The 18,574-nt window shown below is 33.2% G+C and overlaps 1 protein-coding gene across 1 annotated transcript; it reads right to left on the bottom strand.

Moving 5' to 3' along the window:
- Positions 1-12,282: 12,282 nt before the first annotated feature.
- On the bottom strand, positions 12,283-14,907 carry LOC143545501 (omega-3 fatty acid desaturase, chloroplastic-like). Its single transcript, XM_077037383.1, has 8 exons — positions 14,334-14,907; positions 14,129-14,218; positions 13,959-14,025; positions 13,762-13,854; positions 13,428-13,613; positions 13,177-13,257; positions 12,909-13,046; positions 12,283-12,792 (listed from the first exon to the last, which is right to left on the bottom strand). The coding sequence occupies exons 1-8, from the start codon at positions 14,807-14,809 to the stop codon at positions 12,613-12,615; spliced, it is 1,311 nt and encodes a 436-aa protein (XP_076893498.1). The 5' UTR covers positions 14,810-14,907; the 3' UTR covers positions 12,283-12,612.
- Between the last annotated feature and the right edge of the window lie 3,667 nt (positions 14,908-18,574).

Below are 18,574 nucleotides of genomic sequence, written 5' to 3'. Positions count from 1 at the left end.
GTAAGACAATTTGGGCTTCTTTCCCTTGTGCCATATCTCATATGGGGTTTTGTCTATCTTCTTAGTTGGAGCTAGATTGACAATGTGGCGGCAGTCATAAGGGCAAAACCCCAAAAGGAGTGAGGCAAGTTGGTTCTACACATCATCGATCGAACCATGTTTAGCAAAGTTCGATTTCTCCTCTCGCTCACGCCATTGTGTTGGGGTGTGCCAGGTGGAGTGAGCTGTGAAACAATTCCATGCTCTTTTAGATGAGTGATGAACTCTGAGCTGAGATACTCTCCACCTCGATCTGATCGAAGCATTTTAATGGTTTTACCAAGTTGTTTTTCCACTTCGTTTTGAAACTCTTTGAACCTTTCAAAAGTTTCGTGCTTGTGTTTCATAAGATACACATAAGCGTATCGACTATAATCGTCGATAAAGGAAATGAAGTATCTTTCATGGTTTCTAGTCATGGTTCTGAAAGGTCCACATACATCAGAATGTATGAGTCCTAACAGAACACTTGCTCGTTCACTTTTATGAGTGAATGAGTCTTTGGTGAGTTTGCCAGATAAGCAAGATTCGCAGTCATCAAACGAGTTCGGTCCCGTGGATTCAATAATCCCTTCGGATTGGAGTCTTTTAACTCTTGCGTTGCTTATGTGGCCAAGTCGGCAATGCCATAGAAAAGTATCATTGATGCAAGTCTTGATACGTTTTGAAAGATGATATACGTTATTATCTGGTTGAACATCAATCTCATAAATACCATTTCAAGGTTTAGCCTCAAAATAAAAGATATCGTTGAAGTAAGCAGAAATAGCCATGCCATTAAAATCGTACTTAAAACTTTGTTCAATCAACAATGAAAATGAAATGATGTTTCTGGTCAAACCAGGAGCATACAAACAATTATTCAAAGGAAAAACTAGGCCAGATGGACAAGTAAAATAAAAAACTCCAGTTGCCAGAACTGGTACTCTCTTCCCATCTCCAACGATGAGTTCCATGCTGCCTTTATTCAGTTTCTTCCACTTCTCAGGCTCCTGCAAGACATTAACAATGTGGAAACCACATCCGGTATCAAATATCCATGTGTTGCTAGAGACAGTGAAAAGTTCAATAACGTATATGGAAATACCTCGAGAAGTGCCTTCACCATTGGCCTTCTTCTTTGCTATCTCAGCTAGATGCTCGGGGCAGTTACGCATCCAGTGCCCCATCTTGTTGCACTTGTAGCACTGGCGCTCCTCAGGAGGCGGCGGCGGTGCCTTTGCAACATTCCTGTTAGTGTTGGTGGCATGCTTGGCAGCAACAGTAGCCTTCTTCTTTCCTTTACCGTTATAACCCCCGTTCTTGGGTTTAGGCTTCTTGACACTAGCAGATCGGATCATCAGAACTCGATTGGTCCTTGAAGGAATGTTCATCTCAGCCGTTTTGAGCATGTTGTGCAGCTCCGGCACTGTCTTTACCCAGCCGTTCATGTTGAAATTCATTACGAACTGGTCGTAAGATATGGGGAGAGGGTTGAGGATGAAATCAGCTGCCATCTCATCGGGCAAGCGATAATCAAGTTTCTTAAACTGATTGATGTGCCCCTTCATCTTAAGAACATGCGCACTGACGGGAGACCCTTCTGCCATCTTGTAACTAATGAGTTGTTTCATGGTATCGAACCGTTCCTGACGGGCTTGTTTCTGGAACATGCCCTTGAGTTGTTCCTGTCACACCCCGAGTGTTAATATGTTTACATAAAGATTATTATTATTATTATTATTAACAAGATAATTATTTAGTATTATCATTATTATTAGTAACAAGATTTTTATTGTTATTATTATTGTTATTACTATTATTGTTATTATTATCTTTTAACAAAACTATTATTATTACCATTATTTTCATAATAATAGATTATCATTATTATGATCATTATTATCTTTATTACTATGATTATTAAGAAATATTATTAAAATATGATATTGTTAATATAACCCATTTGTTTTATCGAAACGCAACCCATGTCGGGCCTAGTTGTCGTTTAACGTCATTGTCACTCGAGTTATATCTTTTTTTTATCATTAATACTACTATTATTAAAATGTTATAAGTATTAGTTATTATTAATATGGCACATATAATTGGTATAAATAATTATTATTATTATTATTATTATTAAAACTTATAAATCTATTAATAACGTATTCAACAATAAAGTAATAATTATTATATTTATTATTACTACTACTACTATTAGTTTTAACTACAATTCTCAATTTGTAGTATTACTATGTATTATCATCTTTATCTTATATGTATATGTATATGTATATGTATATGTATATGTATATGTAACATGTTATAAAATTATTATTATCATTACTATCTTTATCATAAATAATATTATTTTATATTAAGTATCAATTAAGTATGAGTCCTTAATCGTTAACAAATTAACCGGTAGCCCGATTAACAACCGAACATTCTTATTTAATGTTTCAAATGTAGTTTCAACTAAAGTTCAAGTTCATTAATATATTTTATTTATTCATTTTCAATTAGCTTTCAAGTCGAATTTGGTCGTTTCGTTTACAAGCTTTCTATTTGTCGATCATTTATTATTTCCCGATTCGTCAATCGAGGTGAGTACTTTCATACCCCTTTTTTCATCTTCCGTTTTGGGGTGACATTTCATACTTATCAAACTAAATGCTTTATTTACTTGAATCTTAAACCCACAAACGTGATTGTATACATTACTTAAATACTTGCTTGATTTGGTGTTCTATGCTATATGTCTATGTGTTTATCGCTTTCAGTCATGGGGGAAGTCTATAAACCCGTGATTTATCTGGTATTCTCTTATAGCACGGTGTCGTTAACGTAATGCAATTAACGATATTCTATTAAATCCTAGACTACTTGGTAACCCCTTGTAGCTAGGTGGCACAAACGTAATTCTATTAGCGATTGTCAATTTATCCAAGTTGTTGCTTTTATTTATTGTTTTGTATACAAGTTTTGTGGCTTTTATTACTATATACTTATATGCTCAAACTTATGAATTGCTCACCAACCTTTATGTTGACAAACTTTATTTTATGAAATGTTACAGGTTTGACTTTTGTTGACTCGAGGACTTGACGAAAACGTTACCAAGACTATTAGGATATTAGTAAAACGAACAATATAATTGCTACTTGTATTCAACTTGTTTGTGTGAATGAGATGTGTTGTTTATTGATTTGTTGAAATAAAAAGAGTTGATTAAATATTGTCACTTTAAATAGTGTCTTGTGTATTTGTCCAATCACGTTGCACCCCGGCATGTTCCGCCGCCTTAGGTCGGGGTGTGACAGATTGGTATCAAAGCCACAAGACTATAGGATAGGTGGTTAGACGTAATGACCTAGTATAGTCTTTACTTTAGGGTCCTTATACGTGTTTGCCTATACGTGTTTACCATACTTGATTGTTCAATACACTTGTTTATTTATATACTTATTTATTTCATCAAATTGTATATATATATATACAAATACTCGAAACTACTAAGGTATCCTTACCTTACTTTTGTTTCGTTTTATTTATACACATACACACACTTTCATAGTATTCCAAGGTATCCTTACCTTAAAACGCAAAAACATTAGTTTTTATTGTGTTTTATGGATCACGAGCTTAACTTGGATCCCGTTATTTCAAATCTCCTTAAAGATTGTCTCATATGAGATGGCCACTTTAAGTAGTCGAATGCGAGCGTTCCGCCCGCCATCCTAATTTTCGGTGTTAAAACAATAGAACTACGGTAATTTCGTGGACTAGTGTTTTGACATGACGTTGTATTCTGATTTATTGTTTTTGTTACAATCGTTATTTGAGTCGAAGACATGAAAAAGACGCGGTGGTACGTGCACATGTTTAGACCCCAACATGGTATTTTTGTAATAAAGGTTTTTAGTGTCGGAATATCAAGTCATGGTGGTTCATGCACGATTTTTCCGCCTTTAAATCTTAAAACATTATTATTACGTTTCAAGAATTTAAACCATTTTTCATTTATTTTTTTATAAATTCTTATCACAAGTCTTCATTTGTAAATGTTATATATATTTTTTATATATATCTCGATTTTATATGGTAAAGTTTTACACCAAATTTTCTCATTTTGAGTTCACGATGATTTTTATTATAAATTTCGTTCATTATGATCTCTTCGATATAGGTTAAATATATGTATATATAGAGTTTGATCTATTCATAATAATTTTTAATATGCCATTTATTTTCATTAAGACGATTTGCAAACGAAAATCTTATTATATAAATTTCATTATATTAAAAAAAGTTTTGTGATAAATTTCACCCCAACGTTTCATGTAAATTTCATATTGTATAAACTTTAAATTGTCTTTAAAGTCCTTGTACAAAATTCTTTTTTTTTATAACTATTCCGTTTATTTTCTACGATCACTTCAAAATTTTAATTATTTAAACTTTGCACGACATTTTTAATTGTACCACATTATATAATACACGTGGTAAAAAAAATCGCTACCCAAATTTATTTCCATAACAACTATCACCATGCAATCCTTGGTTCATTATAAATTTTCACGAATAAAATTTACATCATACGATTTTCTGCGTTTTAAAATTTTTATGATAGTTTTGCCATGGTTTTAAAGAAAGTCACAAACTTATAGCTTGTAATCTTCTTGAAGCTCTCATGCAAAACTTCAAAAAAAATTACTTTAAAGACCAAAAAAATCGTTCACCGGTGATTTCTCGATTTACAATGCCAGTCATTTAGCTTACCATGGTATTTCGTTACACGATATTAAATAGCGAACTTGGTAAAAAAATTTCATTTCGCAACTTTGTATTTCCAAAAACGACATTCATCATTTAATACTGAGACCTCATAACAAATTTCGACATTCAATTTATGTATTTTAAATTTCCTCATAAGCAAAAAAAATTTATTGTAATTTTTATAAAAAAATTGTGTGGTTCACACGCTCGGATCTCAAAAATTTTATTTATATAATATATATTTATATATATATATATATATATATATTAACTTGTAATTTTTATTATCAAAATTTTCATGGATGTTTCAAACATTATTTATAAATTATGATATTTTCAATTTAATACCTATTATGAGTCAAAAACCTCCCTAAACACAACCACAAGTTCCCAAGCATCCGTATCCCGTTTCAAACTACCGCCTTAAATCGAACCATCTTTACACTTCAAAAGTTTTTCCCACGCACTTAAAATCTTTCCTCAATATGAACGAAATCTAGACATCCAAAAGTATACCCTTCACCTACCCAAACCCCATGCAAGTTCAAAATATACAAAAATCAACCCAACAAAAAGCCTTAAATACCGACACCTTTACGCCACGAACACCTATCAAACTTACTGTCCAAATACTTCAAAGACATCGACACACACACCCACCCACAAAATTCCTTGAACATGTAATAACCAAAGCTTACCCAACTATGACTCAAATCCTTCGACCCATGCTATGCCAATTCACCAAACCATATCGCCACACCGTTCCCATCCAACCATAGAGTTTGATATCAAAATAGCAATCCTAACACTCCTTACCAAATACATGTATAAACCAAATATCAACCTAAGCTAGTCAAGGTCGACTTACCCAACCCATCAACTTTACCGGAACTCAAATAAGCAAACCTAATCCTAATAACCCAACCATTACTCACACAAATCATCTAAGCCTAAACCACTCAACAAACCTCATAAATCCAACTCAAGAAAACCCAACTACGCAAGCCAACCGAAACATACTCACTCTTCACCAAATTCCCAAACCATTCACCATTCGAAGCCTAAAACCTCTCCATACACACGCAAGCTTCATTTTACCCTTAATCTTTTTTTTATATATATACCTACACACAACTAGTGTATTTATAACAACCTCATGTGTTCAAATAATCACTTATAGATTATAAACTCTTTCAAGATTAACGATTTACATATTTTGTCCAAACCTTATAAATCATCTTTGAAAAATCTAAGATTGTTATGACAACAAAATTTTATTATGAGGATTTGTATTCAAGGATTATTAAACGATTATATGTATGATTTCAAGCTTTAAAAATTAAATATTGCCACCTAAGTTGATAAATCTTTTAATAACTTTATAAATACGAGGTTTCATTTGAATGATGAATGCGAGATTTATTTAGTAATAAATTACAACTTTCACCATATTGCATAAACTCAATGACCATGGCTTTGCAAATCTTTTGGGACGCAATTATAAATACTTTATGTTGTTACACAATTTTTTTCTCAATAACGATTTACGCAAACTATTACCTCTTATTATCGCAAGCATTATTTTATAAATAATTTTTTTATCACAACCGCTTTATGTATACAAACTCCTTTAACAATTTGGGTTACAAGATTTACATTCAATTACAATTTAAATATTTTCCCTAGCAATGCGTTACCACGATGCTTTGTTATTATGTACATTTCTTAGAAACAATAAAAACGGCCTTTACTTAGGACCTCATTTTCAGTTTTAGTCTATTATACGCTACGCGATTTACATATTTCGACATTAAATTCAGGTCTCACAATTATTGCGATTTTATTTTCGTTTGATGAGATGTTTCGTGACAATATTATGCACATGAGATTTCATTTTTGTGTTTTGTTTTCGTGACCGAATGCAAACTATTCAATAACAATCTCGTTTATCTTTTAAACGATTTTTTTATGACTATGTTATTTATAATTGAGCATTTATGTAAACGCAATTCTATACATTATTCTATACCATTTCATCTAATCTATTAACGGCCTATGTGTGGATGTCTACAAGTTTTGGCGCTAGTAGAAACCGTTATTATAATGACGATTATATAATTGGTTTCACAATAGTGGCCGTATTCACGTTTTATCACATTTCATCGATGATTTTGGTTGTTAACTATATGCTATTTTATTTATATTGATACATGTATGCGTCACCCCAAATAAACTCACCTCATTCTCGTGATTTCACGCAATCGAATTTTCAATTTCTTTTAACCTCAAGTTTTTTCACGTGTGAAACACATCGTACGATGTTATTATTAATTGTATCATTGTCTACCTCAACTTTATGTGATCATTTATTGGACTATTCATTTCTATTTATCGGGTTTCACCTTATCAGTTTTATTTAGTACCTCGATTTATAGACTTTGGTAATTACCTTGATGACTTCTGATTTCGAGTCTTATTTCATACTGTTTTTTTTTTCCTAATTTTTTTTAATTATTTGATCGTCTTTACTTAATTTAAGCCGAATTGTTATTTTCGCATTGGCTATATTTTAAGATGTTAAACTGTTCCATTAATGTATCCCATTTTCCTACTTATAAAAAAAAGTCAATCCCAAAATTCTCAACCGCTAGTACTGTTTTGTCAATATTGGTAAAATTCAACAAATTTATTTACACATCTATTATTTAAAGATTACAAAATAAATATGTCTTTCAAACCGCATAATGGGACGAACCATGTGGACCATACGACGATCGAAATAATTATGGGTGCACACTTAATTATCGAAATCCCCGTATGGAAGCCATAGTAAGTACACTTGTGTGCGATAACTCAGATCTCAGGATGATGCAGAAAAACGATGGAAATGCGAATCGTGATAAAAGCATGGTGGATACGCCGCCGGTACATCCTATATATAAGTGCTTTTATCATGTTTCTCATTTGTAGCGTTTTTCGAGTCATGCTAGGATTTTACGTTATTCTTTTGCTTAAAAATTTGTTCATGCAACTATCTTACAAAGGACAATATTGGTGGTGCGAGGGGCCGGGGTGTTACAGTTGGTATCAAAGCCACTCTTGTGCCATTCGGGATGTTGAGACACGCCTCATCGAGGACGATGAGTCCAAAGGGGGTTGTCTGTAACACCCTTGGCAAACACAACATCGTCCCACTCTTAGGCTATCCCACATCGGCCGTGGACAAGAGAGATCACTGGTTCATAAGTAATGCCCTGCCTCTTCAATCACCAACGCGTTTTGGGCAACCAAAAATAAATCCGTGAGCTCTTCGTGGGCAGAGCGGACAATATTGGTGGTGCGAGGGGCCGGGGTGTTACAGTTCCAGCATCTCATAGGCACCAAAGTCTTCTAAGCCCTTAGCGAGCTCAGAAGTCATGGTGGCTAGCATAATACAGGAGACATCAGCCGAGTCATCCCTATGCTTGTCAAGAGCTTTTCGAGCAGCGGCTGTGTTGTTTTCAGGCTCAGATAGAACAGGTCCATCGAGAACATACAGGCGCTTTTCCATGGTAAGAACAAGTCTCAAGTTGCGGTGCCATTCGATGAAGTTGGTACCGTTTAGTTTATCCTTCTCAAGGATAGACTTAAGGGCGTAGGGTGAGTTTTCGTTTGATGACATCTGATTAAAAAAGAAAAAGTAAATTAATTAGTATTTTTGATGTTATAATCCTATTATTAATGACCCAATTAACATTAATAAAATAGGTATTTGAGAATCTGGCTTCCAGTTAGTAATGGTAGCTGTAGCACACAACATTAGTAAGTGGTTAGGCAGATTGACAACGATTGCCAATTGTGAATAGAGCACAACTCTCGATTATGAAGCCTATTAAGACAACAATTGCCTAAGTAGATACGTTTAGCCTCAACTATGCCCACCTTAGTATTCAGACAGCTGTAGCACGTATTAGAAGAGTAAAGTAATAGTCGCCCTAGTACAGACACGTGTGAAAAGGGTCGGATGTGTCAACGAAACCCTTTCACCTTGAAGAGATAGGCTAGAAAACAAGTGCGGTGCTGTAGCTCCAAACACTCGAAGTTTCGAAGTATGCCTCAAGTGTGGCTTATAGTAGGATGGCATTAACTATTGATTTTAAAATTGGGATTAATTTTAGAATTTACCGAATAGAGTAAAAGTCCAGTTTTACTGTATTAATCGGGACAACTTGATGAACCCTTTCATATCTCAGGACACTCAGTTTTAAATAACCTATTAAAACTAAGTTTGTCGCGATATGACTAACCAATTTTAAGTTAATAGTTAAACTATTAAGTTATAAGATTTTGGAAAATCAAATTTAGTTTAATTTTGCAAAAACTTTATTGGTTAATAAAAATTTATTTTAATATATTTGGTATTAGGTTAGTGGTATTATAACCTATTATAATCAAGCAAGCAACCACAATAGCAAACAAGAATATGTAAATCTTAAATGGCCAAAAAGGTGATTGGTCTTGCTAGAGCCTATTAGCAAGACCAATCGGGTCAAGGGGTCACAACACAAACAACCACAAGGATGGACTTCGGGTGCATCCGGTCATCTTGGCTAACTCCCACTGACTTCAAGAACTCCACGAGCTCGTCCTCGGTTTTCCTTCGGGTCTTCTTCATTACAATATTATAAATACATATAATGAAAAACCAAACCCTATCTATTACAATTTTGAACCATCAAGGTGGCCAAAAACTATAGAGTAAAACCGAAACATAAAATACAACTTTGAACCATCCATATGGCCAAAATCAAACAACCAATCACACAAGGTCGGGCCAGATTTACATATTCAACAAAAATAAAATTAAGCAATATTTTGGTCAAATAAAATAAATAAAAATTGACCAAACCAAGATTGCTCAAAAACATATCTAGATCAAAAACTTCAACTAGCTTGAAGTTTATGATGTAGATCCGGTGAAAAGACCGGATTCAACTCGTATGTTGTAACCAAGGCTCTGATACCACTGTTGGGTTCCAGTGGTGATCAGTCAACAGTTTAACAATTAAACTCGGTTTAATTAAATTAGTTTCATAATAATTAATCACATTAATATATGAATACGCGGCGGAATACAAAACTAGTAATCACCATTTAACGGAACCGTACAGGATCCGGTTACAAACAATACGAGTATGAGTAATAATATACGATATATTGTTAACTACCGATGAGAAAAGAATACCTCGGTTAATGATTAACCGGTTGAGACACCGTGGTTCAACGAACAAACGCTAGTTGACGAATCGAACAAGCGGGTTGCAACAGCGGCTACGCGCGGTGGCAGCGGCGTGTCAACAGCAGCAGCGGAGGACAGCGCGGGCTAGGCGGCGTCGTGCGGTGGTGACTACCTGCTTGTATAAACGACGGACGGTGGTTTACTTTAGCTTGCGGCAATTATTGAGTTGTTTGGCGGCTACTGTTTTCTATCTCCAACAATATGGGAATATCCACTGACTTTGGAGAGTTGTGACGGCAGAATCACTTTTTCTCTTAGTTGGCCATATTTAGGTTAATATAATTATATATAAGTATATAATTATTAAAACCTAACCGGGCCTCCAAAGTCCAACTCGTTTAAAGCCCGAACAAGTTTATTTACTTAGTAATAAACTATAACATTTATAACTATTATAAATGATAATTCCGTCATAGTTATATTCGTCATTTACCGGTTAAACAATGTAAGCGAATTTTTAGTTCGTTGCCCAAGGTGTAACTCTCACGGGTCGTAACTCGGTTGGTCGCGTTAAATTAACCGAACCGGTCCACTATTTCCAATAGGTACACCCCTTGAATCACCAACTGAATACCGTGCTTTTGTTGGTGCTCTCCAATATCTCTCTTTAACACGACCTGACGTCGCATTTACGGTCAACAAACCTTCCCAGTTTATGCATTCCCCCACTAATCTTCATTGGGCGGCCCTTAAACGGTTGCTCCGGTATCTTCATGGCACATTGCATCACGGGTTAATTTTTAAAAATAAGTCCCCCCTTCATCTTCATGCCTTCTCTGATGCTGATTGGGCAAGTGATAAGGCCACTTACCGAAGCACCACAGGTTATATTGTGTATCTTGGTTCCAATCCAATTGCTTGGAACTCAAAACGCCAACCAACTTTAGCAAGATCCTCCACCGAGGCAGAATTTCGAGCTGTCGCCTCCACCACCACCGAAGTTCAATGGTTAATGTCTTTATTATATGAACTTGGGTACAAGTCCACTGTTACCCCTACGATTTATTGTGACAATTTAAGTGCTACACACTACTCGGCTAATCCCGTTTTTCATTCGCTCATGAAACACTTGGCTTTAGATTTCAATTTTGTACGCGAAAAAGTTCAACAAGGGACGATACGTGTAACTCATATATCCGGTGATGATCAACTTGCCGATGCTCTCACTAAACCGTTATCAAGACTACACTTCAACACTCTCCTATCCAAGATTGGTCTTCTCTGTTGATCGTCCATCTTGCGGGGGCATGTCAACATATTTCTGGCTCCAAGCAAATAAGTTTTGAATTTTAAATTCACCACTATTTTTAGTTATGATTGATTGTTATTTATATTGTTTTATTGTTGTAATCATTTCCATGTATATTGATATATCTCTTGTATATATTCTTTTGATTGTAATAGAACAAATCACGTTTTGTGAACATAATTTCATATTATATTGGACTTCTTTTGCTTAAATCCGTAGCCGTTTCTTAATTCTTTTTTAGCCCAATCTATTTGATAGGCTAGTCTCTTTTTAAGCCTGGTTTATCCACATATCAACATCCTTGAAATCTTGGAATTTAGCATAAACCAGTATTGACGCCCCCTTGGGCGGAGGCGTCAAACTGTTAAGAAAAACACCCTTTTAAAGCCAACTGATGTCTCTAACTATTAGACTCACTAATTCTTGAATCTTGATCCATATTATGAGCTTCACTAATTCATGAATTGATCCATCTCAAAAGCCAGCCATGTATAACATATGCACTATGTAGTATGTACAAACCAATATGCATAAGAACCTTGCCAATTCTAATATATACAATTAGCATATACTTCATAAAAGCTATTAGCATTTAACATAAATAAATAGCATTAAAATGATGGTGATATTTGAATATAGGGCCCATTTTCTATATATGAATGCATATAATAGATTGGGTGTTGTGTTTGAATGATTTAATGTATTTGATCTAAAGTTAGGTTATTTGAAAGTACATCAATGTGATTGCAAGTTGGTTAGGTTCTTGAAAAGTGTTTGTGATAATTTAGATGGTATTAGGATGCGTACCAATTAGCCAACCTGATTTAGTTGGTATCAGTACTCATTACCCAACCCGCTCATTTTACCACCTCAACTAAGTTGGGCCCATATATGTGTATATCGTGAGCAGTAACGTACTTGGCCGGTGTTAGATTTTTTTAAAAAATTTCGTTGCACCATTTACTTGGCCGGTCCTTTTACTTAAACGTCCCATGTGCGTGTACATGATTCATATTGTTTGGTTCGAGTTGGTCCCTACACATGATGTAAACTACATATATGTTTGAAAAGATAGTTCACTACTGGTACCATGAGATAGATATCTTATCTGGAAATAAATAATTATAATCATTTATTTGAATCTATAAAAATACAAACTTTTAGCTACCCATGTTACATATAACAGAAAATATCAACATAACTAATTCTTGAACTAACTTATTGTCAAGAATGGGTTCAATAGGCTTTTTAGCATCCATTTTTAATCTTGAATCTCATGGGTTCATTATTTTGAGCCTCGGGTGAGCTTCGGGTCAGTTTGATAATAAACAACATCCCCTTCATCACTCACATAATGATCCTTTTTCATACTACTTGCTAGAAGCCCAAGTAAATGGAAAGGAAGTGGCGATGATTTCTTCGGTTCTCTATAATATTTTCCAAGCACTGGCTTCGCGGCTTCAGTCTACATTAACAGAATCCCGGATTATTATTATTATTATTGGAACTTGATCATATAATTTGAAGGACTAAATATCTATGTTTAGTGAAAGTTTTATATATATCAAAGAATGTACTTACTGCCTCTATTAAGTTGTAGTGTGGGATTTGAGGGAAAAGATGATGTATGACATGGGTTCCTATATCATGATGGATGTTGTTAATCCATCCGTAGTCACGATCGAGTGTCGTTAGCCCTCCTCTCAGGTAACTCCATTCCTGTTGAGAGGTCGAAAACCATATCAAATAATCTTCTTTAAAAAAAATGATACAAAAACGGCCTAGTTTTAATAACTTTAAGTCAGACAAAATTTAAAACGGGTTAGATCGGGTTGGGTCAGTTTCAAACCTTGCCACGGTACCATGGGAGCTTGTCTTCATGACCATGATGATGCAAGTAGGTTACTAAATCCAGCCACATGACAAAACCCTGAATTAGAAATAAGGATTTAGCAACCCGAAAATGAAACATAAGAACAAGAGGCATAAATTTGATATAAATGCTATGCAAACTAGGGGCGTTCAATACAAAACCAATTATAATTATATAATGCTAGAACCATTGTATAATAAAAAAGCTATTGTAGGAAGATAGCTTACGATATAGGGGACGCCATAGAGTTTAAGTACTTGAAGAGGACCCGTAACAAAGGATAAGCCCACAAGCAAGGCAGCCATGGCTGACCAACAAATTGTTGATGTGATCACATCTTTTCTTTCATTCGGTAGAAACAAATCGCTGTCCGGATGAAAATGCGAGCCTTTCTTTCCCGGACTTCTTCCCCACTGTCATTCGAAACACGAAACAATAAGTATTGACATCAGAATAACAAGATTAAAAATTAAAAACAATTTGGCGGTTTTTGCCCAAATCACTTGTTTTTTGACATATGACATTACAAATTATTTGTTCATGAAAGATTTGTAGACTCACCAAATAGATAGGATATGCAAGCATAGGGAAAGGCAGAGTGAACCTCAACATCTTAGTAACCGTGTCTAAACTTTTATAAATCTTCTCAGATAACTACAAACACAAATTAAATATTTGTTATATAAAGCTAAACTTGATAGTTGATATTAATATATTATGAACTAAATTTATGAGGCTAAAAGTGTATATAGACTCACTGGTTGCCAAGATTCATCTTTCTCAACATGCCCATGATTCTGATGATGAGTTCTATGACTAATTCTCCTGTATTATCACAACCATAATCATCAAACAAATATACATAAAAAATTAATAAAATCATAATAGTAGTAATATAAAATTATTTTAAGAATATTAAAACTCATACCATCCATGGTAAGGTACAAGTATTGAAGAATGAAGAAGATGACCAACTACACTATTGAGTTTTGCATTATTAGAAAAGCTTCCATGACCACTAAACAAAAACACATAACAGAATCAAACAACTAGAATATACAAGTATACAACCTTAATTTTCACAAAAATAAAAATAATAATAATGAAAATAATAAGGTTTAGTAATTAGTTACCAATCATGACCAAGAACAAACAAAGCCCAAAACATAGTCCCTTGAGCAAACCAATAAAGTGGCCAAACAAACATATTATCCAAATAAGCAGCCACAGCCGCCAACCCAAACACCACCACAACATCTCTCAACACATAACTCATGGACTTCCACGGGTTCTTAACCCAACAATGTTTCGGTATCGCGGCTCGAATATCAGCCAATGTAAACGTTGGTGGTGCTCCAGGGTTGAACCCAGGCTCATGATCATCACTTTCTTGATCAATAACTTTAAACCCGTTGACACGTTCTTCTTGTTGATCAACGACATGGGCACCCACCGGTGCACTCACTTTGAGCACCGGAAAGTTTTTCGATGGCGACCAGTTTAATGTTTTTGGGAAATTAGTGGTGTTAATTGATATTGTTGATATTGGGTTAAGATAGTGTTTTGGAAGTGGTCTTAAACCGCATTCTGATATAATATAAGAAGCCATTTGAGAGAGATAAGTATTTGTATGGCTATGGTTTGCTTGCAATGAAGGTAATATGATCCATATATATATACATACATGTATGTGTAGATATACAACTATATATGGTCTTTGGGTCCCGGTTTCTTCCCACTTTCCCTAGACTATTAATGGTCTTAGGAGCTGCTTTGATAATTGTAGGAAGTGAATAAGAGAAACGTGTGTTTTATTGTGGTCGGAGAAAAACAAAATTTATGATAAATAGATTAAAAGTTGTGTACTTAATAAATGATTAGTCTTTAAAGAAGACAAAATAAATGATTAAATTTTATAAAATTATTTCGGAGTTCTTTGAACTTACGACTATATGAGAGAGCTAATTCAAACTTATTTAAAACTAGATTAAGAACCCGTGTAAGTGAATAATAAAGATGATTAGATGAATATATGACAAACATACATATACAATTACAACTGATATATATATTTCAAATCACGTTGCTTTTGGTCTTCATCTTCCATTTTTTATCACTATGCATATAGATGTTTAATGCCCTTAGCTAGTACTCGTGTCAATTCGAAATGCTTTTATAAGTTGTGTTAAACCTTTTAATCATCAATTACGAATTATTTTGTGTTATGTTTTTATCTCTAACGGATCAAAGAGTTTGAATGGGTGAAGTTGCCAAAAGTCTATCTGTAACGCATATAAAACCTCTTAATCATTTAATTTAAAGTTAAAGTAATTATTGAAATAATATAATTTGCCTGACCATGTTAAACACATTACATATATATATTTATAAGAATATATAATTATGAACAAAAAGGTATTTTAACCAAACCTTAGCGGTATCTATAAACCCATAATGTATGACCAAACGTCTTAAAATCTCTAAAAGGACCCAAAATATTGTTGTTAAAAAGTTATATAGATTATAATCGATCACAGTTTTATAACATAAAACATGAATCACGTTTGGTCGTTTAGTACAGAATGAGAAGAGAGTCAAAACAAAACTTTTTAGTGTTGCGGCTTTGAAAGAATTGGGTCCAAACCGTGTAGTCAATTGTCAAACTATTGTACCTTTCATCTTCATCTTTTTTGAAGCAAATTCTTGCCATACATTCAAATGACAACAAAAAAAAAGGTTATCATCAAAATCAAATAATATTGTATATTATTTACCTGTTTGTGAAAGAAGATAATGTATAGTTCATATATCTATGTTTATTTCATTTAACTATATTAGAAAGGGGTAATTTAATATGGAGTTATTTATAAAGAAAATATTATAACATACAAATCAAGTCAGATATCTATTATTATAACTTATAAGCGCTAAATAGGTCGTGTTTTCAGGTTGCGGATGATCCCAATACAATATCCAAAAATTATATATGAGTATGCACGAAAAAACCCGGAAATCATGTTAGACACAATAATCCAAGCATAACACTCGTATTCACGTGTTGACAATGACACAAGACGGATAACATGAAAACATATAATATTATGTATTTTTAGCTTATTAATACAAAATATACAATAAAAGAATTACGTTATGAAGTGCAAATTCTTTTTATCTTTAATTTTTTTGTAGAAAATATCTAGTTGGGTTGAAGTTATGACATAAAACAACTACTTATAAATAATACAAACATTAAATGGTTATATTGATCAACCTATGAACCATCAAGTTGACCCAAACCTATCTCGTTTAGCTAAACAAGTTTAAGGGGGCGACATGACACTTATACATACACATTCATACTTGAAGCAAACATGTAATTTCCTTTTAACTTTGTATCATGTCAAAAATTCACATTCATGCTTTATTTTTGAAATATAAGACGGTAATATAATCCTACAAAACTGTTTTTTCTCTCCTACACTACTCATCAAAAGTAATGTTTATATGGTTTTCAGTTTCTCACAACTTTCTATTTGAAATTGATTATGTTATTAATTATTGTTCTAACTTAAAATTTTGCATCACACTCGCAAATATGCACATCGAAAAACTTTTTGGTACTCAAAGTGAGTGCACCGGTGGGTGCCCATGTTGTTGATTAACAAAAAGAACGTGTCAATGAGTTTATAGTTGATCAAGAAAGTGATCATGCGCCTGGGTTCAATCCTAGAACACCACCACCGTTGACTTATTTCTTAACATGCACATATACATGTGCGTGTTGCTTTATGTTGTCAAAAACTTGTTATTAGAATATAATTAAATAATGAATTGAAGAAAGAAATCGTTTTACTATTATATATATTTTTTTGTTAAGATATTATATCCAAGGCTAGAAAATAACCTATATTTAATTTTCTAGGTATCAAGAAAAGATGTGATTATTTAGACACATATTCAAAATATCATGTAAATTATATATTTTTTTAGTAATCTCAACAATGTTCAAGAAACTATCATTCTATTATATAATTTTTTTAATCCGTCTTTTATAAAATGGTTTGAAGCAATCAATGTGAAGAAAAATGTCTTGAAAATATGAAAACTAGATGTGTTGATCTTATCGAATTAGTCAAACCTTCTAAAAATAGCTGTGTAGTATTTTTCCTTTCAAATCCGTGTGTTTATACCTATTAAAAGTTATAAATTAATTAGTTAACTTATCAGGTATTTAGACGAATTCAAGTCATTCAACCAACAATGATCAATAGTACGTACAAGATACATTTCATGAATTGATACTATAACACATATTTCATTAAATAATGAACCTAATTCTAAACATTATATTTATCCAAGAAAATTGTTCATGTTGCATATAAACATGTATGTTTGAATTGAGCAAATCATGTCGTGTTTTTTCATATTGAATGTAATATTCTTCATATTTGGACTTGACTCTTGAAACCACCCAAAGCGTGGTTCCCTTTATACCATTCAACAATAATCTTACTACTTATTTTATGTGTAATAGTATTACTAGACGGGTGCCCGCACGATGCTTCGGGAAACACGGTTTTGTTAATCACATTACAAGTTTATGTGTGTTCGTTGTTAAGTTTGAAACCGTGAAACATTTCAAACTGGTCATTGATTTGATTTCACGATTGATTTTTTTCTTTAACCTTTGGCCAACCGATTTCATTTTTCAACGGGGTGGTTTCGGTTTTCGACGACAAAAGACGTTACTAACGTTTTGGCTCACGGTTTAATTTAAAAACCATCCGAAGCAAACCGCAAACACTAATACATAAAATTATATTTTTTTTAACTGAAAAACTTTAGCAATATGATACTCAAATTAAAGATAATAAAATATTCGTTTTTATGGTGCAATGTTTTATAAAAAAATATTAACGTATAAAAAAGTTATGGTCGTTCAAATTTCGTGGGGGAAGTTGGGTTAAAAGTGAAAATAAAAAGAGTATATAGGTAAAAGATTAAGGTCCATAGTTGTAAGTATTGTTTAAATTTACAAAAAATGATTAAAGTTAAGGGGGATTAATTGTAAGTATCTTTAATGAATTGAAAATTCACCGTGATAATATCATTCAAAAGACAATATTGTCCTTTTCAACATGCTTTGTTAGGTTATAACTTATGTATTAAGTATTGTAATTTACTTAAAATTAAACGTCTTAATTTGCTCATGTTTGGCTCATTATATATAGTATAGATATTATGAATGGAAATGTTAACGTATAGATAAAATTTATGTGCTAATTGTGAAAATTAAGTAAAATAATTATATATATAAGTAGACTAATTATGTAATTACTTCATAGTAATTACATAATTAGTCTACTTATATATA

The sequence above is a fragment of the Bidens hawaiensis genome, unplaced genomic scaffold, assembly GCF_021521415.1.
Source record: "Bidens hawaiensis isolate Kalapana, Puna unplaced genomic scaffold, B.hawaiensis_p1.1 tig00013978_1, whole genome shotgun sequence".
Lineage (NCBI taxonomy): Eukaryota > Viridiplantae > Streptophyta > Magnoliopsida > Asterales > Asteraceae > Bidens > Bidens hawaiensis.
This window is presented reverse-complemented; position numbering and strand designations above follow the sequence as displayed.

What these genes read in the sequence shown, in the direction of transcription:
- LOC143545501 (XM_077037383.1), bottom strand. Translation starts at nt 14,809, where the DNA reads ATGGCTTCTTATATTATATCAGAATGCGGTTTAAGACCACTTCCAAAA. An exon ending in AAGATGAATCTTGGCAACCA is followed by an intron (nt 13,855 to 13,958) that starts GTGAGTCTATAT and finishes TTGTGTTTGTAG; the next exon opens with TTATCTGAGAAGATTTATAA. An exon ending in TCCCATGGTACCGTGGCAAG is followed by an intron (nt 13,047 to 13,176) that starts GTTTGAAACTGA and finishes ACCTCTCAACAG; the next exon opens with GAATGGAGTTACCTGAGAGG.